Source organism: Panthera tigris, chromosome B4, assembly GCF_018350195.1.
Source record: "Panthera tigris isolate Pti1 chromosome B4, P.tigris_Pti1_mat1.1, whole genome shotgun sequence".
Taxonomy (NCBI): Eukaryota; Metazoa; Chordata; class Mammalia; order Carnivora; family Felidae; genus Panthera; species Panthera tigris.
Genome location: NC_056666.1, coordinates 126,057,092 through 126,085,078, shown reverse-complemented (window position 1 = coordinate 126,085,078; position 27,987 = coordinate 126,057,092). Strand labels below are relative to the sequence as shown.

The window sequence follows — 27,987 nt, the reverse complement described above, 5'->3', positions numbered from 1 at the left end:
TTACTTCGAATCTTTTGGGCTTGCGTGGACCCACGCTTCCCTAGCAGGAGAACGCTACGAACACTGAAACCGAGTCTGAGGATTTAGGGGACTCAGAACCCGTTCAATACATGCTCTGCAGCGCTGGATGCCTAGCAACTGTGGGTCGATAGCTCGGCGCTCGACGCAATCCAGCAGGCCTGAGACGCGACGCTCCCTCCGGAGCCTCTCCGGGCCCCGCACCCCTCGGGCCTGGGTCCTCTCAGTGCGCACGCGCGGAAGGGGCTCGGCTGGGGGAGGGGCGCCGGGACGCAGTCGCCGCTAGCGGGCCACGGCCGGGAGGGGCGCACGCACGAGGGGCGGAGCGGCAGGCGCCCCGAGTGGCTGAGGAGCCGGAAACGCGCCTCGGAGGGTGCGGCCCTGAGGAGTCGGCGGGCTGGGCCGGGCCGGGCGGGAAACGTTAGGCCAGCGGCCCCCGGGGCGCGGGGGTCGAGCGGGCGGGGAGGGCCCGAGGCAAGCTCTGCCCGGATGAGGAACAAAGCGGTGGGGCAGGCGCGCGCGCCCCCCGCGCGGCCGGCAGGTGGGCTGCGCGCGGGCCCGGCCGGGGCTGGGCGAGGGCGGCTGGGCCTGCGGGCCTCACGCCGGCGGGCGGGCGAGTCAGTCGGCCGCCCCTGGGAGGCGGTGTCCGAAGCGCCCGGGCGCGCCGGTGGCGAGGGGACGGGGACTGCATCCACTCCGTTTTGGTGACCGCCCTTGTCCTCTCCTCCCTCCCACCCCCCAGGTTGGGCAGCCCCCCTCCCGAAGCTTCTGGAGGAAAAGCCCCGGGTGTCCCCCGGCATGCCCCATCTCGCGGCGGGGTGCGCGGCCGCCGGCCCTCGGGAGAAGTTGGGCGGCCCCGGGCGGCCGCGGGGCCGCGGGGCCGCGTTTGTGCAGCGGTTGTAAGCAAGATGCGGTAGCACGTGACCCTGGAATGCAAACCCTGATGCCGGTTCCCCGCCGCGCCTGTGTTCTTTTCTCTGACACTTGGCCCCAAGCAGATGCATCACAGGTGAGTGATGGGCCCTGTGCTGGTGACATCTTTGGGAAGCGTTTGGCAAATCAGAGTTCAGAGTGCCTTTCTTTGGTTTTGGTGCCGCGAGGGAGGTTACAGGTGCGATTTGCAAATGGATTTATGTCCCAAAGGAGACCAGAAATCCAGAAACCAGAGTTGGGTTGAATCCAGCCTCATGCAACCAAATTTACTCCAAATGCGAATCGTTCTAGATAGTCACACGTTGATTTTTGGCTCATTCACACCTTTTCCCTGTGCCTTTGAGTTATTTGAGCGTTTAATATCTTGATCTGGATTCCAGAGTGTATTTTTAGCTTAACACCATGCTTCACCTTGAATTTTGCTGGTTACCCTGTGGCCCAGATGGTAATGTGGGAGAATTAAGTTCTTAGTGTTGCAGGTTTCATGCAAATATTTCAGGTACTTTATGATACCATGGCAGTACAGATCGGTGCCAGATAGAGTTACATTTGGCTGTTGTTTCGGGACCCTTTCATAGGCTGTATGTTTAGGATGAGGAAGACGAATTCACTGAAGTTGCTGAACCTGTCCATGCCTTTTGCAAAGTGGGTGCGTTTCAGTTAGCTTTTTATATGTCATTCTAAGAAAAAGTTGCAAGATTAGCAAGTGGCAAATGGTTTATTCTGTAAGTCAGTTAGAAACACACACATACAAACTGCAGAAGTGTGAAGGAAAGGATTTTACCAGGAATGAGTAGGGAAGAAGAGAGAGCTTGGGATCTTGATTTTTAGCTCTTCTTCCAAGCTTGCTTCCTAGAAACCCGTATGAGAAAGGTAGGTAGAATAGAATTGCCCTTTAGAATGAGAGTCTTCGGATCTTATTGTAAATTCCCTTCATCTGCTTGCTTTCCCTGGGATATTTGTTACCTTTGGTTTATGGCTGCTGAGGTCATCACATTTCAGTGACTCACGACAAAGCAGAAATCTGCTGAGCCTCACGCTAAACTCTGGTTTGAACTGGTTTGAGAAGAAGGCCTAGGAGTCAACCCAGAAACACCATTTTGATTTTTATCTGGAGATTAGGTACACAGATTAAATTCAGGAATTTTTAGACTGAGATTTGAAGCTATAGACTTTTAGCTTACTTAAAAAAAATATCGTAGCCATTTGTTATAGGTTATTACTGCTCTGGTGGTTGTAGAGTTTTAATTACATTTATAGCTGTAAGAAATTACAGGAAAAGTCCATTTTAAACAAACTCACCTAGAAACTTTCAGCATTACAGGTAGCTGTTGTTTCTTTAGGCTATAGGATTTTTTTTGCATTCTTTTATAGCATAATTAAATACTTGTACTGTTATTAATGTGTTGTCCTTGATGCACCTCATTTATCCTATGCTTCTAGTTGCCTTTCTAGTAAGGATGAAGATGCATTGCTTCATCCAGATCACATATTTCAATTTTTTTTTTTTTTTTTTTTTTTTTTTAACATTTATTATTGAGAGACAGAGACAGAGCATGAGCAAGGTAGGGACACAGAGAGGAAGAGACCCGGAATCTGAAGCAGGCTCCAGGCTCTGAGCTGTGAGCACAGAGCCTGATGCGGGGCTCGAGCTCTCAAACCACGAGATCATGACCTGAGCCGAAGTCGGACGCTTAACCGACTGAGCCACCCAGGTGCCCCTCATTATTAATAATTTAATTCAGACCCAGTATCACTATAACTCCTGTAAAAAGAATTAGTAAAAATTCTTTTAAGTGAATTAAACCAAACCATCTGCAAAAGTCTGGTTTGAAGTAATAGGCCATTTGGAGAAAATACTGTGAAAGAGAAAGCTTGGGTATTTAAAAAAACAAAAACTCTTATTGCCATGTGCTCTAAGGATTGTGCTTTGCTTCGGGTAGTGTGCGTAGGGTTTGAAACAAAGCACACCTGAGTTACATCATATTTTTGCTTTGTGACGTTGACTGAGTTAACGTCTCTGAATCCCAGAGTTTTTATGATTAGAAAGAATATGACATTCGCTGTCTGAGAGCTGTGAGCATAAAAATGAATTAGTAGTTGGTCTGCTCTCATTTCCCTATCCTGATTGCCTCAGGTTGTGCAGTACCTTAAAAGGGAATCACTGAGGTAAGATTTCACCTCACTCGTGTGTGCTCTTTCCTAGGATGAATGAAATGAACCTGAGCCCAGTGGGGATGGAGCAGCTGACTTCATCCTCTGTGAGCAATGCCTTGCCAGGCTCAGGGAGTCACCTAGGGTTGGCTGCCTCACCCACTCACAACGCCATCCCTGCCCCAGGTGAGTGGGAAGGGAGAGCGACTGGATTGGAACACTTAATTGTATTATCAGTTCTAAATGGAGCCTGCAGGGGGTCAAAGCCCCTTTACGAGTGTGAAGGGGAAGCCAGGCAGGTGTGAACAGCAGTTCCACGAGTGGCAGCGTAATGGAAGGAATGTTTTTGTGGAGTCCTGGAGTTCTAGTGGACGGGAGTGGCAGCTTTTTCTGATTAGTCCTCTTGTGGGGTGGGTGGCCTGTTACCTAGAGCTGTAATTTGCTTGGCATTTTGTCTAGGATTACCCATTCATCTGGTTCACTCCCTTGGCGCTCTGTCCCTGGGTTAATAGAAGAGAATGAAAGTTACTCTATTAAGCCTTCTCAGTAAATAGGAGGAATTGAGCTTTATTTTCTATTACATCCAAAACCAGGAACAACCGCAAATGCATGAGGCTGAGAATTATAAGAGGAGATGCCAGAGATGGAGCTCCCAGGTAGGGCTCCCTGGGAGCCTCAGTATCCAGAGAGGAGTTGTACAGAAAAAGCTCCCATTTTCTCTATCGCTGTACATTTAAAACCTTTTTATCTGCTTTATTTTCTTTTTTCTCCTGAAATAGAAAAGAGATAAGCTGTTCGTTCTTACAGTGGTAAGCTAGTGGTCGTTAAAGATTTGTGACATCATAATGGACTTTCTTTATCAAAATAAGAATTAATGTTTAGGGTATTTTTTTCCCTAAAATTTATTTAATGTTTTTAAAATTTATTTTAGAGAGAAACAATGCAAGTGGGGAAGGGGCAGAGAGAGAGAGGAAGACACAGAATCAGAAGCAGGTTTCAGGCTCTGAGCTATTAGCACAGAGCCTGACATGGGGCTCGAACTCACAAACCGTGAGATCATGACCTGAGCTGAAGATGGATGCTTAATCGATTGAGCCACCCAGGCACCCCTAAGGATATTTTAAATCTATAAGTTGTTTAAATAGTTCTCTGTAGGGAATTACCTGCTTAATTACTACTGTGCAGCAGTTAAATAAATTCATCTGAACTAGGGTCTCCACATTCCTTTCAGTGTCCACAAAAGAAATTAAACAATTTATTAGTGAGTTCATTTGATTATCTCTTAGGCATTCCTTTTAGTGAACACTCTCGTTAAGGAGGAAAAGCCTATTAAAAAATATTGCCATGGGCAAACATAAATCACTGCTCAAGTTGGTCAGTATTCATTATTACACTTAGGTACAGTAAGAGTCGTTTCCACACCTTGCAGATATAATCCAAGATAGATACAATCTAAAGTTTGAATTTTTTTAAATCATGAAATACAGCATATGTACTAAAGACTGTATATTTGTACAGTTTTGCACTTCCAAGTAGAAGCATATCTAAGAAATTTTATTTAAAGTTTTTTTTAAGTCTATTTTGAAAGAGAGAGAGCACGTATGCACGCACAAGTGGGGGAGGGACAGAGAGAGAGAGAGAGAGAGAGAGAGAGAGAGAGAGAGAATGCCAAGCAGGCTCCATGCTGTCAGTGCAGAGCCTGATGTGGGGCTCGATCTCACAACCTGTGAGATCATGACCTGAGCCAAAATTAAGAGTTGGATGCTTAACTGACTGAGCCACCCAGGCACCCCTCTAAGAATTTCCTTTTTAATTTTTTTAATGTGTATTTATTTTTGAGAGAGAGAGAGAGAGAGAGAGAGAGAGACACACACACACACATAATGTGAGCAGGCAAGGGGTAGAGAGGGAGACACAGAATCCGAAGTAGGCTCTTAGCCATCAGCACAGAGCCTGACTTGGGGCTGGAACTCATGAACTGTGAGATCATGACCTGAGCCTAGTCAGACGCTTAACGAACTGAGCCACCCAGGCGCCCCGGCTAAGAATTTTTAAACAGTAAAACATTCTCACCATATAAAATGGTAAATATAAATAATGAGGTTAAAAAAAATCTGTAGGGGTGCCTGGGTGGCTCAGTTGGTTAAGTGTCCGGCTTCAGCTCAGGTCATGATTTCACACTCCGTGAGTTTGAGCCCCGTGTTGGGCTCTGTGCTGACAGCTCAGAGCCTGGAGCCTGCTTTGGATTCTGTGTCTCCCTCTCTCGCTGCCCCTCCCCTGCTCATGCTCTGTCTCTCTCTCAAAAATAAATAAAAACATTAAAAAAAAATTAATAATCTGTAATATCATTACTCAAAGACTACTCCTGTGAGCTTTGGTATTTTTTCCCATTTTTATCTCTGTATGATTTGTTCTTTTAAATTTTATTTAAACTAGGTTTTTAATTGTAATTAAATGTTTTAGTACTTGAAAGCAATACAGACAACTGGAGGATCAACTTGGCCATTTTAAAACTAACTTGAGAACTAACTTTAGGGCCTGTTTGTGGATATTTGCACAACACTTCCTGTCTGGGGATATAAAGGGCTTTTAGGTGAGATTTTTCCCCATTTGCAGAAACTTTCTTGAGTTTAGCTAGTGATTATTGAGAGAATTTTTAAGTACTTAACTTTCTTTTAATTGAGAAAAAAAACTTTTTTGTAGGCCTGCCAGTGGCAATTCCAAACCTGGGTCCCTCCCTGAGCTCTCTGCCTTCTGCTTTGTCTCTGATGCTCCCAATGGGTATTGGGGATCGAGGGGTGATGTGTGGGTTACCCGAAAGAAACTACACCCTACCTCCACCACCTTACCCCCACCTGGAGAGCAGTTACTTCAGAACCATTCTACCTGGTAAGTATTATAGTTATTTGGGAAATTTGAAGAAAGAATAGAGCCTCCTATTAACTTCACTTCTTGAAGACTTGAATAACCCTATTTTCTGTTTGTCAGTATTAGATATTAATCTCTAGGTGGGGAAAAAAATCTTTATATGTTTTTGTACTTTTCCTTTTAGCATATACAGATCACACATTATTAATATAGCAGTTTGACTAAGCATAATTTTTTTTTTTTAATTTTTTTCTTAACGTTTATTTATTTTTTGAGACAGAGAAAGAGTATGAATGGGGGAGGGTCAGAGAGAGAGGGAGACACAGAATCCGAAACAGGCTCCAGGCTCCGAGCTGTTGGCACAGAGCCCGACGCGGGGCTCGAATCCATGAGCCGCAAGATTATGACCTGAGCCGGAGTCGGACGCTTAGCCAACTGAGCCACCCAGGCGCCCCAGACTAAGCATGATTTCTTAATGACAGATGAACAGTTTTTTTCCTTTCTCCTCCAGTGTTTCCTTGATTTAATTTTTATAATTTTGCAGTTGTAATTCCTGTCAACCACACGTCCTGCTAGTGTCACTATTTATTATAAATTAAGGTTTATTGGTTTTAAGTTTATTGACTTCTTATTCTCAGTGTATGTTTCAGAAAATTTAGCAAATGGGGAGAAGAACCACCAATAGTCCTATCATCCATCTTCTTGGTGTACTTTCTTCCTGTCTTTTATTTTGGTGTATAGATTTTTACTGTTTTTTATAACTAAGACTGTACTTTCTATATGGTTGTGTGTCCTTTTTTCCACTTAATATTTTCCTGTGTTTTTACATAGTTATTTTTCCTAACTTCTGCATGGTTTTTGTAATTATTCTTTTTAATGTTGCGTTACAATCTACTGAATGGATATTCCATCGTTTGTTTATTATATCAATCTTTATTGTTGGACATTTTGGTTTTTTCCAGGTTCTTATTACTATTATAGGAAAGTCTTTGTGTATAATATTTATGAAATGCATTTAGTGAAGATTACCATTAAGTGGAATTTCTTGTGCAAGAGCCTATGAAAGTGTTTTTGGGGTTCATATGCTCTTGCACATGAGTATATGTATTAAGTGTGTATGTACTTGTATGTATTTAATTTTATATATATATCTAAAACTATATGTATACTTTTATATATTAAGATATATATACTTTCCAAAGAGGTTTTAGTAATTTACATTCCCACTGGCAGTGCAGCAAGTACCATTTGACCACATCCTTATAAGCATGAGTGTTTAAATGTTTCTTTCGGTTTTAATAAAGCAGATACAATTGTGACTTATTTTGAATAGACCATAATGTGTTATGATAGTTTAATAACTTAAAACTTAGTTGTATTTAATTAAATTTTATTAAATTAATTAACATTTTCATGTGGAAGATCTGCTTTTAAATCCTTTTACCTTTTAACTATAATAGAGGAAATTTCAGTATCTTAGGTTTCAGGAATTCCAACTATATACATATTAAAGGCGTCATTTAAATGTTCAATTTCCAGTGACTTCAAAGGAACATAGTTAATTTTTTTTTACGATTTCTGAGTTTCACAGGGAAAACTGAATTATGGTATATGAATGTTGCTATTTATAAGGTATATATCAGTTAAACCAAATAGGTAGGAGATTATTTTATGGCCTATTTATGTTGCCATTTTTAAAGTTTTTTTTTTTTTTTTTTTTTTAAGTTTTTATTTATTTTGAGAGCCAGAGCAAGCATGAGTTGGGGAGGGGCAGAGAGAAAGAGGGAGACAGAGAGAATCCCAAGCAGGCCCTGCTCTTCAGTGTAGAGCCCCAACACAGGGCTGGAACTCATGAACCATGAGATCATGACCTGAGCTGAAATCAGGAGTCAGATGCTTAACCAACTAAGCCATTCAGGCACTCCTATGTTGCTATTTTTATAAAGCATATATGTTAATTAAACCAAAGAAGTAGATAAGAGATTAATTTAGTTATATTTTTAAGGAAAGTAGCTTCTAAGATTTGGAATTCCTTATATTTAACAATGTACTAAAAAGTCTCTAAAATCTCATCTTCTTCTTTTTTCAGGCATTTTATCTTATTTAGCTGACAGACCACCACCTCAGTATATCCACCCTAACTCTATAAATGTTGATGGTAATACAGCATTATCTATTGCCAATAATGCTTCAGCTCTAGATCCCTATCAGTCCAATGGAAATGTTGGATTAGAACCAGGCATTGTTTCAATAGACTCTCGCTCTGTGAACACACATGGTGCCCAAAGTCTTCATCCCAGTGATGGCCATGAGGTGGCCTTGGACACAACAATCACTATGGAGAACGTCTCTAGGGTTACCAGCCCAATCTCTACAGATGGAATGGCAGAAGAGCTTACAATGGACGGAGTTGCAGGCGAGCATGCCCAAATCCCAAATGGCTCCAGAAGTCATGAACCTCTGTCTGTAGATTCTGTGAGCAACAACCTTGCAGCAGACACTGTAGGACATGGTGGTGTGATACCCATTCATGGGAATGGTCTGGAGCTCCCTGTGGTCATGGAGACAGACCACATTGCAAGTCGGGTCAACGGGATGTCTGACAGTGCCCTCAGTGACTCCATCCACACCGTGGCCATGAGCACCAACTCTGTAAGCGTGGCACTCTCTACCTCACACAACCTCGCCTCCTTAGAATCTGTTTCCCTCCATGAAGTTGGCCTAAGCCTAGAACCTGTGGCTGTCTCCTCCATCACCCAGGAGGTTGCTATGGGGACAGGTCATGTAGATGTATCTTCAGACAGTCTTTCTTTTGTACCACCTTCACTGCAAATGGAAGACTCCAATTCAAACAAGGAAAATATGGCAACCTTGTTTACGATTTGTGAGTGTGCTTAGCCTTTTTCTTTTGGAAATATTGGTAGAAAGGGCTATCATCTCTAACAGATTTAATCACAAAGTCAGGTGTTGATTAAGGGAGTATAGAAAGTAATAGACTTTGGAATTTTTCTTTGTGCATTGTCCGTTATGTTAATGGCTTTTTCTTAAGTAAGTCAGATGACATACAGACATTTTGTTGGTTCTTACAGTATCCTGAAGTAATGAAACCATAGTCATTTCCTTCTGTATTTTACAGATACTCTCAGCCCAGTAATCAAGATCTATCCCTGTGTTTCAAAAATAGAGTTAATTATAGAACTGTAGTGAGGTGTTCTCTGAGGTATTCTGTGTGTCAGGTTGTGTGCTTTTTCAACATAAGATTTATTAGATCACATGTACTTCTTTATCCGTATGGAAATAGTAGGTAGATACAAATGCAAGTTTTATTTTTGCTCAGATTGCGTATAAATTACTGTAGTTGGGCATGTAAAAGTTCTTTTTATGGGTCAAGAATAACAAAAAGCAATAGAAAAACTGTTGGTTTATTGATGTCATTACATGCGTCATTCATGCAGGAAACATGTTGAATGCTTAGTATATGCCGGCCTCTGTGCCAGACACGGGGTAGAAAGCAGTCTGCAGCAGAGGACAGCTGACTTTAACGAGCTTATAATCTGATGGGAAGCGTGGGCAAGTAAAGGGGCTGTTGAGATATGGTATGATAAATGGGAAGGTGGGGTTAAGTGCCAGGTCTGAAGGAGCCTGAGGTGGGCATCTAACAACGCCATGGAAGCAATAGGGAAGACTTATCAGGGGACACTGTGTATGTGTTAGCACAGACTCAAAGGACATTAAAGGTGTTGGCAGCAGAGGATCAGGAAGAACAGCATCCCAGACAGGAGTTGCCACCCATAAGTGCCTAGAACTAAGAGAATGTCACATGGTTCAGAATTGCTGAAGCATAAAATGTGGGTGATGAGAAAGAAGTAGGAGCCAGAACACAAAGGGTTTTCTAAGACCAGTCAAGGATCTGAAGGAGTGAGGTTTGGGATGGGGGTTCTGCTGCAAGGTGAGGGCTAGTTTGTTAGAGGCAAGTAGTAGGTAAAGGAGATGATGCCATAATTTAAGTGAAAGGTGATTTTCTAACCTAAAATAGAAGGAATGATGGTGAGAAAAAGTGGGGTATATTTACAGAAGTTGGGAGAGAAGGGTTAAGGAGATACCCCTGGTTTCTGGCAGGAGACTAGGGGGTAGTGGTACCACTCCTTAGGATAATGAATGGCGGAGGAGGACTGTTGTTTTTTATTGTAGTTTTCTATTTTTTGTTTGTTTTTTTGAGGAGTGATGGTGAGTCTGGTTTCAGACCTGTTGATTTTAGTGTCTATAAGATACCCAGTGGAGGTGTTTAGTGAGAATATTAATCTGGAACACAGAGATCTGTCTGCAGCTATTTAGGGATCCTCAGCATTAGGACGTTAATCACAGCCATGGAAGTGGAGTGAAATTAGCTCCTAGTGCGAGTATGGCATATAAGAGGGTTAGGGATTTTAAGATGCGATGGCAGAGGAAGAGCTTCCGAAGTAGATTGAACAGGAGGGTCAGAAAAGTAGGACAGAGCTTCTGGTGCCTCAGAAGCCAAGCAGTGAGGAGGACTTTTATGTTAACCTTTTAAAGTCTGAAATTTATAATTTTGAAATAATTTAGGAATGTAGGCTCATTAACTTAGCAGAAGTTAAGAGGTGGCCTAAGTAAGCCTATTGATCCTTTTTTATATGGGTATGCAGAACCTCTTGCTCCTATGTGTTTTTTTTTAATTCACATGTACATTTTACATTGTACAATTTAGTGGCTTTTAGTATATTGACAAGGTTGTGGAACCAGCACCACTATCTTATTCCAAAACAATTTTATCACCCCAGATACCCCACTAGCAGTCACTCATCATTCCTTTCCTTCTAACCCCTCCTCCCCTCCTCCTTTCCCTGCCATCATTCTCAGGCATCCATTAATCTTTCTATAGATTCACCTATTCTGGACACTTCATATAGTGGTAGCATACAACCTGTGGCTTTCCTTGTCTTGCTTCTTTCCCTTAGCATAATGTCCTGGCTCGTCCATGTAGCATGGATCAGTACCCCATTCCTCTTTATGGTTGAGTACTACTCCATTGTGTGGTGATAACCACATTTTGTTTATCTACCTTTCATTCTTGAACATTTAGTTTCTACTTTTGACTATTAAGAATAATGCTGCTATGAATATTCATATGCAAGTTTTTGTATGAACATGTTTTTAAGTCTCTTAGATACATGTTTAAGAGTAGAATTGCTTTGTGATGCCTGGGTGGCTCAGTCAGTTAAGCGTCCGACTTTGGCTCAGGTCATGATCTCATGGCTTGTGAGTTCGAGCCCCTTATCAGGCTCTGTGCTGACAGCTCAGAGCCTGGAGCCTCTTCAGATTCTGTGTCTTTCTCTCTCTCTGCCCCCCCCCCCCCCCCCCCCCCCAACACTCTGTCTCTCTCTGTCTCTCAAAAATAAATAAACATTAAAAAAAAAAGAGTAGAATTGCTTTATGTTTAACTTTCTGAGAAATTGCCAGACTGTTTTCTGAAGTAGTTGCACCATTTTCAGTTCTCAACATCCGTGTATGAGTGTTCTAATTTCTCCACATCTTTTAAACACTTTCTGTTGTAGCCATCTTAGTGGCTGTGAGGTGGCATGTCATTGTGGATTAGATTTGCATTTCCCCAGTGACAACAATGTTGAACCTCTGTCCTTATTTGCCATTTGTGTATTTTCGGAGAAACCTTTAAGCATTTTTCTGGTATGAAATCTGAATCTCATTTGGAGATTTAACATGGATTCTTCAGTGCAATGGAGAATCAGTTCTCACCAACTGTAGGGGATCTTTAATATTCAAGGAATTTTTAGTCAAGTAGTAGTTGAAGTAAGATATTATCTCTGCTTTGCGTAAATATGAAAACTTTGATATTTTATGTCATATAAGTGGAAATGTGTAATGATTGCTTAGGAGAAAGACACTTTGATGGCTGTGGTTCTAAGGTTTATGTATTCCAACTATTTGTGGACGAATTCGGAAAGTTTGAACATAATCATTGACTAAAAGGGGTCATGTATGCTCTTCCTTAACAGAAATAAAAAAGCAGAAGATTTACAGAGAATGACACTTGTTGTAAAAGTGAAGTCACAGTAAGCATAGAGATCAGTATATAAAGGCAGCACCCTTTCTGACAATGCAAAAAGAAAGACAGTATGAACAGTAAGAAATTAAGAATTTTAAGCAAACATGTCTGCAAGAAGCTGATTCTACCTATCGTCCCAAAGAGCATTTTTTGCCCCCCGCCTTTTTTAAAAAAGAATCTGTTATCAAAACCTGGTTGACCAATTTGTTGATAGTGAAAGAAAAGTGAACAGAGGTGCCGCTGTCTCTGACTCTGTTGACCTGTATTGTCCTCTCCGTTTTGACCTTGCATGACAGCATTTCAACTCACTGTCCTCATATAGTTGGGTAGAGTTGGAATCTTGGGACTTTAGATATATGTAAAGGTATCTACCTAATGTAAGGAATAATGTAATTCATTTTTTAAATAATCTAGTGTAATCTACTTTTACTAGTGTAAAAAGTAATCTACTTTTCAATCAGTCTCTTATGGACTGAATAGTAAAATTGTCCTGTGGGATTAAAAAAAAAAATTCAGATCCTGTCAGAGAGAGATCTAAGACTGGGATATGTATTTTAGTGTAAGAAAGTGATTGTTTGATCAGAATATTTTTATTAGAACTTTGCTTCTTATTGGTTATGTTTTAGTAATAGCATTTAAATTAAAAAGCAGGTGGCAATTTAGGCTGCTTGAACTAACCCCGTTTGTATCTCTCAAATTTCCCATCCATAGGGTGCACGCTCTGTGACCGAGCCTATCCCTCAGACTGCCCTGATCACGGACCAGTGACTTTTGTTCCTGACACTCCAATAGAGAGCAGGGCGAGGCTTTCTCTCCCAAAGCAGCTTGTTCTTCGCCAGTCAGTTGTGGGAGCAGAAGTTGGTAAGAACCTTGGAACTCTCAAAGCCCATCAGTTCTCTTCTTTCTCTGTTAGTGTAGAGTTGTAAAAGTGGATAGGTATAATTTCATCATTATTTGGTTGATCAAAAGTTAATTTATGGCTTAAGCATTCTTTTAGGAACATTTGTGTAGTAATAGCAATAAATCAAGTTGAAACTTTATTGAGAAAATTCCCCTTTCTTAGAATCAAAATTGAATAAAGGAGAAACTCTTGGCCTGAGTCTGAAGACTTTGATTCTTGGCTGTATCATCCTCTAACAATTATGACAAAACATTCCTCGAAACTTAAGTTTCTTCTCTAAGACGTGGAAAATTCACCACTGATAACTTTTTGTCACAAAAAAAAGATCAAGTGTTTTTAAATTTCCTAATACTCCTTAGGAGAAAGGACTGCCAGAGTTTGGTTACCCATATTTGAATTTAAAATGGTTTCTAGGGGCGCCTGGGTGGCTCAGTCGGTTAAGCGGCCGACTTCGGCTCAGGTCATGATCTCGCGGTCCGTGAGTTCGAGCCCCGCATCGGGCTCTGTGCTGACCGCTCAGAGCCTGGAGCCTGTTTCGGATTCTGTGTCTCCCTCTCTCTCTGACCCTCCCCCGTTCATGCTCGCTCTCTCTCTGTCTCAAAAATAAATAAACATAAAATGGTTTCTAAATTACTGTGCCTTTTCTTTGAAAATACCAAACTAGGTTCATTATTTTTCAGCTGTAGTTTGGGTATGAGTCAGTTGAAAGCATTAAAAAGCTTAAATAATATAGAGCAGTGCTTTAAGCACAGATGATTTCATAAGTTTGACTTACAGTAATTGGTCTATGTTTTTATCATCAAGTAATGTTCTTTAGTCATTTGGGAAGGACTTGTTTTGGTTCCTTGTGTATAAAACTGGGTTTAGGAATTTCTGATAGTGGTTCTTACTCTGCATATTTCTTCTGAGTTTCCTTTAATGTGTTGATTACATTTTCCATATTTATAGGATAGAACCCATAAAACTTAGCTACCTCACAGGAGTGCTGGAGTATCAGTTCTTAGGTTCACTGAGGATAAGATTCTTTATGTGAGCTAAGCTACTCTCTCTTGTATATCCTATTAGGTGTTTAAATCATTGACTGGGTAGTTGGTGTCTTTCCCCTGCTAGGTGTATGGACTGGAGAAACCATTCCTGTGCGGACTTGCTTTGGGCCTCTCATTGGCCAGCAGAGTCACTCCATGGAAGTAGCAGAATGGACAGACAAGGCGGTTAACCATATATGGAAGGTCAGCGTTCATGAAGTTCTTCTGTGACTTTTGGATGTTTTTATTACAGTGATGTAGTTAAAAGTGTAAAAGCAGTAGAAGTGACGTAGTAAAAGTCGAAATTGGGCAAGACTCATACGGTGCCATTCACCTGTCAGTCATTTGTTTAATATTATGTCCTTTTTGTTCTTTATAGCCAAATTATAATATTTAGCAAAATACCAGCTATTGAATTTAGAAGGTAAACTGTTTTTAGTCTTTCTTTTGTTAGATAATCCAGTAATTCTTCATTCTAATTACTTGTGGCAGCTGAGGCCATGGACTTTGTTTATATGATGAAAGTCTTGTTTTGTAATCAACGAAAACATTTCTCAAATAGCTTGAGAAACAGTTCTGGGATTGGAAGCTGAGACCATTTCTCTAGTTTTCTAATGGGAGGGGCTGGAAATGCAGGGTTTTGACATAAATAGCTATTCCTGTAACATGTTTGTAGAGATTCACTTGTAGTCAATAGATTGGGAATGATGCCTGCAGAATTGGAGTGAGAGGAAGGTTGGTCTTGTGATCAGTGGAAAGGTATGGTGTTGCTGGCACTGGGGACTTGAATTTTGGTTTCCAGAAAGAACACAGAAGAACGCTAGGTCCAGTGGAAAAAGAATGAGAAGAGATGGTTCTCTGACCTTTTTGTCCATTCAGTGATCCACCTCCACCATATGGTAGGTGATGAAGACAAGTAGACTGTTTTGTGTTTTCCAGTCAAGCCAAAATGTGAATAATCAAGAGCAAGGTCATTCTATACCTTGAGCACTGTCAGTCTCTGATGGTATTTATGACGTTGCTGGAAATGGGGGACTGGTGGAATGACAAACGTGTGAGAAGGCAACCATGGATTTCCACACTGACTATGAAAGCTGAGATCTACTGCAGAGTAAATGCGATTGTTGCTAGCCTAAGTTTAATAGCGCTTTGTATTGTGTTAGTTCATTTGATATGTATGTTTACCTTCTGTTGACAGATATACCACAACGGTGTCCTAGAATTCTGCATCATTACAACTGATGAAAATGAATGTAATTGGATGATGTTTGTGCGCAAAGCCAGGTAAGAGTAGTCTGGATGAAGAAATAGTTACGATTTGAATGTTTTTCAGTAGGAAGCTTTGCATAAAATAGGGAAGAGTCAGGGTCCAGATTATACTGCTATCTGAACATATGTTAAGGCCTAAGGCTTTTTACCTTCTTTCCTCCAGTAGTTGCTGATTAATGGCAACTGTAAGTCAAAACACAAGAAACTATCCTTTTTTAAACTAGTTTATTTAAACAATAAGTAATGATACAGTTATCATTGAATTTGCAAGTGGGTACCTTCTCTTTATTTCCACTATTAATCAGCCCTCAGGCTGTTGTAGTTCTTGTTCAGTTCTCTATCTCTGTGTCTTTGTCATATGCTCTTAATATTTCATTTTATTAACTTTTCTTCTGGTGAAAGACTCTCTAGTGGTTCTGACTATAAAGGGCAATCAGCTGATGTACACAAGTATGAATTTTGTTTCTATATGAGTCCCTCCTAATCACTAGGGTAGGGAATTGGAAAAATAACCTAAAGAAAATAGTTATGTCTAAGTATTCATGTAGAGTTTTGTTCTAGGGATATGATGTGTTTAGCATATATTTCAAAATTGATATGCTTGATCTATTAAATGTGATAACTTAGGAACCGGGAAGAACAGAATTTGGTGGCTTATCCCCATGATGGAAAAATCTATTTCTGCACTTCACAAGATATCCCTCCTGAAAATGAACTGCTTTTTTATTACAGCCGGGATTATGCTCAGCAGATTGGTAAGTTACGATAAGACTTATTTCTCCTGAATCTAGCATGGTAAAAACACCAAGGACCAGAAGTAGTTTTGGTAATGGTTACATGTTAGGTGAACCAAATTACATACGTTCATATATATAAAAGTAGGATATTACCCTATGTTAGAAGTGTTAAAATCTGTGAGGTTCTTCATAAACTGAATGTTATTGATTAAGCAGTATTCATATGAAAGGAACTTTTGTGTTAGGATTTTGATTTGGGGTATTGGAAGTTCCTGAGGCTGCTTTTTGAGCCAGTACCATTGTAATTTAAATTCATAAAAAACAGACAATCTCCTTTAATGGATTTAATCTTCATAGTCTTTTCCTTTGCCCTGTGTCATGACGACAAGTTTAAAAGTTTTTACTACCAAAAAAATTTTTTTTAATGTTTGTTTATTTTTGAGAGAGACAGTGCGATTGGGGGAGAGGACAAGAGAGAGGGAGACACAGAATCTGAAGGCTCTAGGCTCTGAGCTGTCAGGACAGAGCACGACATGGGGCTTGAACTCAACGAGCTGCGAGATCATGACCGGAGACACAGAATCTGAAGGCTCCAGGCTCTGAGCTGTCAGCACAGAGCACGACATGGGGCTTGAACTCACGAGCTGCGAGATCATGACCTGAGCCGAAGTCAGATGCTTAACACACTGAGCCACCCAGACGCCCCACTAAAAAAATTTTTTTGCCTGGGAAAGATGTCTTATAATCCAGTGTTACCAAGTGCTTCCTTTGTATCTGGCATGCTCTGTGAGATGCTGGGAGTATTGAACAAGACATTTTAGTTTTACAGGTAATGGGCAAGGTGGAAATTTTGGTAGAACGGAGAATGCAAGCAACATTATTAATACCCAGAACGAGTTTTAAAATTTAACTACGAGAAGACATTGAGTAATTTTTTTTTTTTTGAAGGTGTTCCTGAACACCCAGATGTGCACCTCTGTAACTGTGGCAAGGAGTGCAATTCCTATACAGAGTTCAAAGCTCACCTTACCAGCCACATCCATAACCATCTTCATAGCCAGGGCCACAGCAGCAGCCATGGACCAAGCCACAGCAAAGAGAGGAAGTGGAAGTGCTCCATGTGCCCCCAGGCTTTTATCTCTCCTTCCAAACTTCACGTCCACTTTATGGGTCACATGGGTATGAAGCCCCACAAGTGTGATTTCTGTAGCAAGGCTTTTAGTGATCCCAGCAACCTGCGGACCCACCTCAAGATACATACAGGTACGTTATATTGGACCATCAAAATGGAATTTCACGACAATTAGAAATTGCAGTAGTAAAGAAATTGCAACAAGATAGTCTTGCGGGTATAGAATTGAGATATTAGAGAATGAATCCAGCTGGCTCTCAGCAGGACTTCATTGGGTGATAAATCTGGGTGGAATAATTGTGCTTCCTCAGAGAGTGTTGCCTCCAGTTATTACAGTGTTCCCCATTCCAGGTCCCCCCTCCCCACCCCATAGTGTGAAGGTGACTGGGAAAATGTACTGAATTAGAAAGGTGATCCATGTTTGGACTTTTTTTTAAGTTTATTTATTTTTGAGAGAGAAAGAGCATACTCGTGCACAAGCAGGGAAGGACAGAGAGAGAGGGGGAGACCCAGAATCCAAAGCAGGCTGCAGGCTCCAAGCTGTTAGCACAGAGCTCAGCACAGGGCTCAAACTCACCAACTATGAGATCATGAGCTTCCTATGGAGCTGCTTTTTAATAATAGGCATGAAAAGAAAGATGTCTTCACTGGCTCCCACCATGCAGCTCATCCTTCTTCTAAGCCGAAGTCACTTAACCGACTGAGTCACCCCGGTGCCCCTGCGTTTGGACGTTACAGCAAAGGGAATTCTAAGGAAACACTCTGAGCCTTCATGAGAGCTCACTCCTAGACACCAGCCAGAACCAGTTTCTCTCCTGTGAATAGTGCTCAGTAAACACTGCCAAGTTCTATTTTCTGAGGTTCCGTTTTCTAAATTCCATGTAAACCAACCCCTTTGTTTTAACACTTTTTAAAATACATACTACAAAATATCTGATGAAGTTTTAGTTTTCTTGTCTGAGTCATTGGTTTTCCAAATCTTTGAAAGTAAAATTCTTTCTTGTCCTTTGCATTAAGACTGAGTAGTCATAACAGAGACTGTATGGCCCACAAAGCTTAAGATACAGACTAGACTTTAGAAAAAGTTTGCTATCCCCTGACTTAGAGTAATCTTATTTCTGCATTCTTAGTATTTTATTTCATCCCTGGTTTATGAGGTCATATGTTTAAAAAATGGAAAACTATAAATTTAGGTTGTAAAAGTATATTTGTTGACAGTGCTAGAATTTATGAGGTTTTTTAAACATAGTTGAGTTAGGTTGGTCTCTAGGCTTATAAGTAGTTTTTTTTTTTTTTTTCAGATTTTATATCCTGTGTCAGCTATAAACAGTAAAAAATTATTTATATACATCCAGGTAAGTGGTCCTAGAAGGAGGTCAGATTTATTAGCTTCCCTGGCTTTAGTCACAGAATATAAGTTCATATTCTCTGACTGGTTCTTGGTAGATAGCCCTAGAAAGTGATGTTCCAGTTACCAGTCAGTTCTTTCATTTCTGCCTCTGCCACATGCCCATACATGTGCCTGGTCTTCTTGGGAGTGCTAATGATTGTGTTAGTCACAGTGTGGCAATTTGGGTTCATGTGCAGGTCAGAAGAACTACAGATGTACTTTGTGTGACAAGTCTTTCACCCAAAAGGCTCACCTTGAGTCCCACATGGTTATCCACACGGGCGAGAAGAATCTCAAGTGTGATTACTGCGACAAGTTGTTCATGCGGAGGCAGGACCTCAAGCAACACGTACTCATCCACACACAGTAAGTCCTCCAACAGCCAACACGCCCCTGGGGTGGTGAACTCGAGTGCTCGCTCGCACTGACCCGTTGTGTGCCTCCTGGCTTGGCACCCTGGTAGCCACTGCTTGTGTCCACACAGCCAAGCAAAGGTTGGAAACCTAAGTTTTTGGTTTTATCCTGGAAGGTTTTACTTGTTTGCTTTATTTTTCTTATTTTTCACTTCTCTGTATTTGCTTTTTTCCAACACATAGTGTGATTTGGTTTAACAAATATTTAAGTATCTCCTTGATGTCCAGCATTATGCCAACTGGTGAATACACAGAGATAAAAGACACAGACCTTGTCTTTAAAGAGCTCGAAGTCCGGTAAGAGAAGCAGAACAGTACAGCACTACCATACCGTGCTGCAGTCAGAGTAAGCATCAGATCCTGAGAGGCTGTGGAAGAGGGTCACTGACCCGGCCAGGGTGTCTGGGAGAGCCTCCTGGTAGTCTGAGCTAAGTAGTAAAGAAGATTAAGTTAGAATTATTTAGGGAGGCAGAGAAGGATAAAGGATGGGAATAGTATTCTAGACAGAGGAAAGGCATATTTAGAAATACATGTACGAGAAGGACTGTGGAATGCAAGTGGTTCTTTACAGTTAGAGCACAGTGTGCGTGTGAGAACAATGGAGAGAGAGGCGGCAGTAAAGTCAGGAGCCTTTTATCCAACTAGGAAAATTAAATTTCATTCTGGAGGTAATGGGGAGCCACTGAAGGATTTTACCTCCCCATGTCGCAGGCACCGTTCTGTGCCATGTGTGTGTTTTGATTATGGTAAAAACACATAAAATTTACTGTCTTAACTACTTTTAAGTGTACGGTTCAGTAATGTTAAGTGTATTCACACTCTTATACAAGTGTTGAAGGACTTTGAGGAAAAATGTCAAGGTGAGATATTCCATTTTATAAAGGATTGAAGGAGAAGGTCAAATATTAGGAGACTCATTAAGAATTTATTGCATGAGGGGCACCTTGGTGGCTCAGTTGGTTAAGCATCGAACCTCAGCTCAGGTCATGATCTCATGGTTCATGGGTTCAAGCCCCATGTCTGGCTCTGTGCTGACAGCACAGAGCCTGGAGCCTGCTTCAGATTCTGTGTGTGTCTCCCCAGCCACCCCCCTCACTGCCCCTCCACTCCTTATGTGCGCACGCACGCGCCGTCTCTCTCTCTCTCTCTCAAAAATAAATAAACAAACATTAAAAAAAAAAAATTTATTGCATGAGAGGCACCTGGGTGGCTCAGTTGGTTAATCGTCCAAGTCTTGGTTTTAGCTCAGGTCATGATCTCACAGTTGTGAGATTGAGCCCCATATCAGGCTCTGTGCTGATAGCATGGAGCCTGCTTGGGATTCTCTCTCTCCCTCTGCCCCTCCCTTGCTCCCACTCACTTGCTCTCTCAAAATAAATAAACTTAAAAATTTTTTTTAAAAAATTACATGAATCCAAGTGTAATTAAATGTCTGGGCTTTGTTAGTTACAGTATTGGTAAAGAGAAGAGAACAGATTTTGTGGTCCTGAGCTTTTAGTAAGTGTCAGAAGAAGGAGAAAATATTAGCTTATATTATGGGAGGTACTATTTAGAAAGTTATGTTCAATGGAAACTTGATACTTTGATAAGGCTTAGTAAAGATACTAGCTCTTTTGTCTGATTCCTAATCAAATGCAGCCTGAGACACTAAAACAAGGAGTCTAGGCCTACATTTATAATGCTCAAAATGACTTTTTAAAAGAAAGTCTTCATGAAATAGTTTCATTATTAGTGTGAATTTTGGAAATTAGACACACTAATTATCAAATACTGTATAGAATATACATACTAGCACTGAAAGAGATCTCTGGCGTCATTTAATCCAGCTGCTTATGTTAGTCAGCTTGAGCTGCCATAACAAAATACCTTCTGGAGACTGGAAACCCAAGATCAGGGTGCCAATATGGTTGGGTTCTGATGAGAGCCTTTTTCCTAGCTTGCAGATAGCTGACTTCCTGCTCTGTCCTCACATTGGGGAGAGAGCAAGCGAGCTCTGGTCTGTTTGTCTTTTCATGTGACACTTATCCATCATGGGGGTCCCATCCTCGTGACCTCATCTAAATCTAATTACCTCTCATAAGCCTCATCTCCAAATACCATAACATTGTGGTTTATGTCTATAACATGAATTTCTTGGGGGGTGGGGCACACAGACATTCAACCTGTAACACTGTTCATAATAATCACTTAGAAAATGTGAAAACCAGTTGGTGCCAGGACCCTACCTCCAGGGATTCTAATTTAGTTGGTTAGGGGGAGAGCCCTGGACTTTATTTTTTAAAAGCTCCCCAAGTGACGCTGATGTCCAGCCAGGGTTGAGAGCTACTGAGTTCATCCAAATGCTCCCCTTGTTTCCACAGTGTTTCTGACAAGTGGTTACTTTTTTCTTGAATACCATACAACTGATAATACTTTGAGGGAAAGTTTTGCTTGAATCAACTTATGTCAGCCTCCATTCATGCTACATCTGTCTTCTGGAATGATACCCGTAAATTTAATATGTCTTTTAATTCACAGATTTTCATACTTGGGATTGCTGTCATGTTCCCTTTAAGCCCTCTTTTCATCAGCCTTCATGCCTCTAATTTCTGCAACTTTCCCTCATCACCTGGTTTCAAATTTGGTACCCAGAAATGAACATTAATAAAGTGGACTTATTTTCTTCATTGACCTTGACCTTCTCTTCTTTCACGTGATGGCTGAATTTGCACTTGCTTTTTTTGTAGCCATTTCACAGCATAATGCAATATGTAAAGTATTTTTTTAATGTTTGTTTATAATTTTTTTTAAACATTTATTTTTTCAGAGACAGAGTGTGAGTGGGGAAGGGGCAGAAAGAGAGGGAGTCACAGATTCCAAAGCAGACTGCAGGTTCTGAGCTGTCAGCACAGCTCCTTTCCTAGGGAGGTCATTGGTAAAATTTTCAGATGTTTGTATTTTTACCTTTAGACATTTCAAAATGGATATAGTACTATTAGAATGCATTTTATCTTCTTAGAAAAAAACCCAGCTACAGCCCTAAAGCCAAATGCAGGAGGAGTTCCCTCCCACAGTGTGAGGAGAGTGTGAGGCACATAGCAGAGACTGACTTTGCCTGTCCTTTCAGAAAGAGGAACTTGAGAACAGGAGCAGGGACACTTACTCCCTAGGCCATCTTCTTAGTCCCATTGGTTTTTGGATATCAGCTTTAAGATATCTCCAACCTTCTGTATCTAACCAGTCAGCATCTCTGAATTTTGGATGTCCACCAAAGCAACTCAAAGCTGGTGTGTTCAAAACTCAGCTCTTAATACTACCTCCACAAACTTGATTTTCCCCCAGTGTTCACCAGCTCGGTACATGGTACCACCACTCATCCTAGTGGCTCAAGTCAGACACCTTGGAGCCATCTTGAACTCAGTCTTCCATTCTTCATTCAGCTTTACCCAGTCCAGACCACCAGGCTCTTTTGTATGGACCATTTCAGTAGTCTTCCAGCCACCCTTTCTCCTCCTGTTCTCTCCTCATGCATTCCCTCACACAGTTACCCAGGCACACACACACATAAAAACACTGTATTCTGTCATAGCAGCCAGAGTGATCCATTTATTTAGCTTATTTTTTTTTTTTTTTAAGTTTATTTATTTTGAGAGAGAGAAAGTGTGAGTTGGGGCAGCGGGGGGAGGGTAGAGAATATCCCAAGCAGACTCCTCGTTGCCAGCACAGAGCCTGATGCGGGTTTCAAACCCACAAAGTTGGTTTGAAGTTGGATGCTTAACCGACTGAGCCCCCCAGGCGCCCTTGGAATGATCCATTTAAAACACAAGTCAGACTGTTAACGTTCTTTGCTCATAATTCTCCGTCGTTCCCATCATACTTGGGTTAGAAGGTTTTTACCATAGTCTGGAAGTCCCTTCATGGTGTGGTAGTGCCGTGTCTCCCACTTCATCTTTATTACTTTTCTCCTCATATTCTGCAGTAGCCACATTGCCTTCCCTTTGAAGATACTTCAGCATACTAAACACACTTCAGTCTCGGGGCCTTTGCACTGAACTGTTTGTGCCTAGACATACCCCCACCCTAGATATCTCCCTGTCTCTCTGTCTCATTTCAGGTTTTGCTCAAAAATGTTGTCATCTCAGAATAGCCTTTCTTGACTATCTTATCTAAAATAGAACTCCATTGCTCTTACCTGGTTTCATTTTTTCATAGTACTTTTTACTGTTTGGTATCATGTTTCTTATTTTTGTTTATGGTATAACTCCTCTATTAGAACATAAACTCCTTGAGGGGTGCCTGGCTCAGTCAGTTAAGTGTTAGACTTCAGCTCAGGTCATGAGCTCATGGTTCGTGAATTTGAGCCCCACATTGGGCTCTCTGCTGTCAGCACAGAGCCTGCTTTGGGTCCTCTGTCCCCCTGTCTCTCTGCCCGTCCTCCACTAGTTCTCTCTGTCTCTCAAAATAAATAAATAAACTTCAAAAAGTTTTAAAGAAAAGAAAACATAAACTCCTTGAAGGCAGGGACTTCGTTTTCCATATCCTGTAGCTACACAGAATCCCTCTGTGCCCTCTCCTGCTGGGAGAAGGTGGTAGAAATGCTAACGGGCTCAGGCTTCAGAACTTCTCACTGCACCCTACCTTTTCGAGGATCTTAACCTTCTTTTATCTGTTTTGTATACTGAGCCTTGTTAAGCTTTGTTCAACTAGAGTTAAAAAATTCCAGGTTTTCATGATCTCTGTTTTTTCTCTCTCAAATGTCTAAGCCAGGATTACTCAAACCTTGATACAACTGACAGTTTGAGCTGGGTAATTTTTGTTGTATGGGATACAATTAACACCATAGTGAGATCCCATTATGTATTGGCCAGGTGGCACAAATGTTCAAATTTGAATCTTCCAGCTGTTGAGAATGTGGGGCAACAGGAGCTCTCAAGTGGCTGCTGATGGACATGTATATTCGTACTACCACGTTGGAGGGGCGCCAGGCTGGCTCTGTCGGTAGAGCATGCAACTCTTGCTCTGCCACAGCAAGAGTTGTAAGTTCAAGCCCCATGTTGGGTGTAGAGATTATTTAAAAATAAATTATTACTGTTTTTTTTCTTTTTTTGAGGGAGAGCTTGTGAGAGTTTGCGCACACACACTTGAACAGGGAATAGGCAGGGGGGGAGACGGAGAACCTTAAATAGGCTCCTCTCCCAGTGCCTAGTGCGATGTGGGGCTTGATCTCATGAGCATCATGAGATCATGATCTGAGCTGAAATGAGGAGTTGGATGCTTAACTAACTGAGCCATCCAGATGCCCCTAAAAATAAAATCTTAAAAAAAAAAAACAAAAAAACAACCCACCACAGTGGAGAAGAGTTTAGCATTATTCAGTAAAGCTAAGGATGTGCATATCCTTTCATCTAACTCTAGCGCCCTGAGTACATGCCCTAGAGAAACTCGTGCATATGCAGAACAACATGCAAGTATAAAAATATTCATAGTACTGTTGCCTGTGATAATAATTGGAAAGCACCCAAACATCCATAAACAGTAGACAAATCCAGTACCACAGAGAAGTTGTGGTATATTTGTAAGTAGCGCACAGCAGTGGAAAGGAGCAAAGTACTCGTTCTCACAGCAGCTTGAATGCATTTCATAAACATGAAACACAAAGGAGATACATACAGGTAGGCAGAATCCATCTCTGCTGTTTAAACTATACAAATGTTTTATGACTCTGCTGTTTGCTATGAAAAAAAGCCTGATTTCCAGAAGAGTAGAGCTCCTCTAACAAAGACGTGAGGTTGTGCAGAATAATTGTGTGCCTCGGTTGTCATGTGTAACCCCAAGTCAAAGGTTTTTCCTTGTGTTCCTCTTAGAGAGCGCCAGATCAAGTGTCCCAAGTGCGATAAGCTGTTCTTGAGAACAAATCATTTAAAGAAACATCTCAATTCTCATGAAGGAAAACGCGATTATGTCTGTGAAAAGTGTACAAAGGCTTATCTTACCAAATATCATCTCACCCGCCACCTGAAAACCTGCAAAGGTCCCACCTCCAGTTCATCAGCACAAGAGGAGGAAGAAGAGGATGACTCCGAGGAGGAAGAGCTAGCAGACTCTGTGGGGACAGAAGACTGTCGAATTAACAGTGCTGTGTATTCGGCAGATGAGTCTCTCTCGGCACATAAATAAAAGCCAACTATTTTGGATGGAAAATGCAAAAGGGAAAAACGTACAACTAGCTATCCACTACAGTGGTTTTTGTATAAAATGGTTTCTGATTTTTTTCCAGCCGACAGTCAAAGCAGACTGGGAATGGATAAAGCACTTATAGAAGAGTATCCTAATGAAAACACTTTAGAACAGATTGGGAAAGGAGAGCAGGTAACCTATTTTTAAGTGATGTATGGGGAGGAAAGCGTCAGCTTTTGAAGTCTGTTCTTTATTTACATGGGAAACTAGGTGGTGCATTTATACCTGAGTCAGAGCTGTCCTCTGCCCAGACCAGTCAGATTTATTTTAGATTCTTCCATTGTTCCATTTTCCTCCCAGCCCCATGACTTGGTCCCTGCCTCACAGCCATCCTGATTGCTGATTGTGGTTCTGGTGTTTCGTTTTATGTAGACTATCGTGACTTAAGTCATCCCAGAGTGGATTGGAACACGGCAGTGTAAGCTTGTTACTTTGCAGCTAACAAGGTTAAAGCAACACCTGCCTTAATCTCTCTTGGCTTCTTGGGAATTTAGGGTAGACCTTGCTTCCCAAAATTTCAGCAGATGCCCAGAGAGGGCAGATTAAAAAAGACTAGCCAGGCAGCAGGCAATGGTGGAGAAAAGAAAAGGAGAGACACTTGGGCCACTGTCCAGAAAACTAGCTTTGGCGGAAGCCAGGTTGAGCCACCTGGTTATTATTCCTTAGAGATCCTTGTAGGTTCAGACATGTGTCTGTCTCCAGTAAAGCCTCCAGCCTCTAGACAAAGGGGACCCGGAGGTGTAGTGAGCCAAGTAATGCCTGCTGGATAATCTCCTGACAACAAGCACATGTGGACTCAGCTGGCAAAGTGGTATCTTGGACCGTGGAAGGAAGGAGGGGAAGATCCTTTATATCTGATTTATCCTATGAAAAAGAACAAGACACCATGAAAATGTTGCCAGCACGGAATGACAAATGATTCCAAACACATTGGAGCATTTGCAAGGTTAGACCTCAGTTGTCCGTGGTGAAGGATCTCCTCTGTTAAGCATGGCAGGTGCCGAAGGATTTTGAAGGTATAGAAGGCTTAATGGTCACCACATGGGTGTGTTTCAGGGTCCCAGCTTAGTTAGTTCATCCCTCCGGTCCTTCACTTGGTCTCACATGCGTACCCTGTTTACACAGCAAGAGGCAGACACATCCCTGAGCTGACGGTTGCTAGAACGTGCGCCTGCTCTAAGGTGCAGCCTTGGGGCTGGAGCAGAGAGGACTCTGGTAGGAAGGTTTTGCTGCTAATGTATTTATGGAATGAATGTATTTCATTCAAATCTGTATTCCTCTAGGAAGGATTAAAATAAAAGCCTTTTTTAAAATACAGGATTCTGCTTGTAATCTCATTTTGTGGAGGAAGAAGAATGAGTCATTTAGGGAAAAATCAGGTATAATTTTTTCCCCCTAAGGTTAGAAGTGGAGAAAGTATTTCCTAAGTAGTGTAACTTTGAGATCATGTATTTCTGCATAACAGGGCTTGATCAAACTATTTTTCCTGTGTTTCCCACTCTCCCCTCCTGCTTCTTTCCTCCCTGAGGGTCCCTGACTATGCTGCCTCCTTGGAGAACTGTGGCAGGTCTACGGTTGAGGGATGGGGTGAGGGCTGGCTGCTGATACTGGCTCATGAAGCCTCTGGCAGGCAGCACTGGTGGGACTGGGGCAGCTCCAAACTCAGCCTTTTGCTGAAGGCATCCTGGTGGCCGGCCACCTCTGTTCTCAGGAAACTGCTGGTGCTGGAACTACAGGCCCCCTTGCTCCTTCTGTCTCGGGAGCTCAGGCTGGGTTAAATTCCTTCATTTCCCAGCACTGGTTGAAATGCCATCACAGATAGTTAAGCCTGGTATGAAAACAGGAAGCCTGGAAAATAGTTTGAGAATGTAGCTGTTGCTTATTTTCAACTGTCTCCTCCATTTTTTACCTTTTTTTTTTTTTTTTTATCTTTTTAGTTTCTTTTGAGAGAGAGCATGAGTGGGAGAAGGGCGGAGAGAGAGGGAGGAGGAGAGAATCCCAAGCAGGCTCTGCATTGTGAGCGTAGAGCCCAGTGTGGGGCTCGAACCCATGAACCGTGAGATCTTGACCTGAGCGGAAATCAAGATGCTTAACCAACTGAGCCACCCAGGAGCGCCGCCTCTCCTTTTTTACCTCTTCGATCTCAATGGCATGTTCTAAGTTGTTCCCAGAAAATGAACCGCCTGGTAACTGCCCTTTTGACAAGAGTTTACTCTGCCTTGTCTACCTATTAAAGGTGGCTTCATCTGTTGCTGCTGTTGGGGTCAGTCTGTTGTTGGAAGATTAGTCACATTGAGAGACAGGATAGGAGTGTGGGCTCTGGAGCCCTGCTGAATGTCTGCAGCGTGGGCCTTGCTGCATGATGGTTCGTATCCTTAGCCTAGTTTTGCAACCAGTTTATGCCTGTTTACTTAACTGTAAATAGAGAATAATAAGAGTTCCCATTTTATAATACTGTTCGAAGTTAAAGTTATTTAATACTAATTACTAGTTATTTAATGTAAAGGGCTATTATAGTGCCCCACATACAGAAAGCAGTGTTAGCTAATAGTCTTTCAGTTTTAAATTAGCCACACATAGATTTCTAGCCTTAAAGTCTGTCGTTGACTCAAGATGCTCCAGATTTTAGTGAAACAAGTAAAACTGGCATGATTGGAGTCTTCAAGGCCAAGCCTGGAAGCTGGTTTAGTTTTCTTGTACGTGAGTGTATATAGTACTTGGTGTTTCCTTCTTTAAAAGGTGAGCTGCTTATAACCTTGTGTGTGTGAACTCAGGTCCTTAGCACATCAAAGGGCAAAGAGGTGACAAGAATTTGTTTCCTTCAACCTCTTCAGCTTGTTGGCCTATAT

At 41.7% G+C, this 27,987-nt stretch overlaps 1 protein-coding gene across 5 annotated transcripts in view; it reads left to right on the top strand.

The window, feature by feature from the left end:
* The first annotated feature begins 314 nt into the window (after positions 1–314).
* PRDM4 (PR/SET domain 4) overlaps positions 315–27,987 on the top strand; it is a 57,205-nt gene continuing 29,532 nt past the window's right edge. For 2 of the 5 annotated variants that reach the window (XR_006220210.1, XR_006220211.1), the window contains exons 1-11: positions 420–559; positions 761–1,027; positions 3,158–3,291; positions 5,809–5,994; positions 8,063–8,857; positions 12,767–12,916; positions 14,067–14,185; positions 15,180–15,265; positions 15,878–16,005; positions 16,936–17,250; positions 18,707–18,875. Coding sequence is in view for 3 of the 5 variants with exons in the window: in XM_042993108.1 (XP_042849042.1) it covers positions 1,017–1,027; positions 3,158–3,291; positions 5,809–5,994; positions 8,063–8,857; positions 12,767–12,916; positions 14,067–14,185; positions 15,180–15,265; positions 15,878–16,005; positions 16,936–17,250; positions 18,707–18,875; positions 24,766–25,078 (2,406 nt within the window). In the remaining 2 variants the exon portion in view is untranslated. Of the gene's footprint in view, positions 392–418; positions 560–760; positions 1,028–3,157; positions 3,292–5,808; positions 5,995–8,062; positions 8,858–12,766; positions 12,917–14,066; positions 14,186–15,179; positions 15,266–15,877; positions 16,006–16,935; positions 17,251–18,420; positions 18,475–18,706; positions 18,876–24,765; positions 26,454–27,987 lie in introns of those variants that run through there. The other 3 variants (XM_042993108.1, XM_042993109.1, XM_042993107.1) reach the window with 3 other exon arrangements.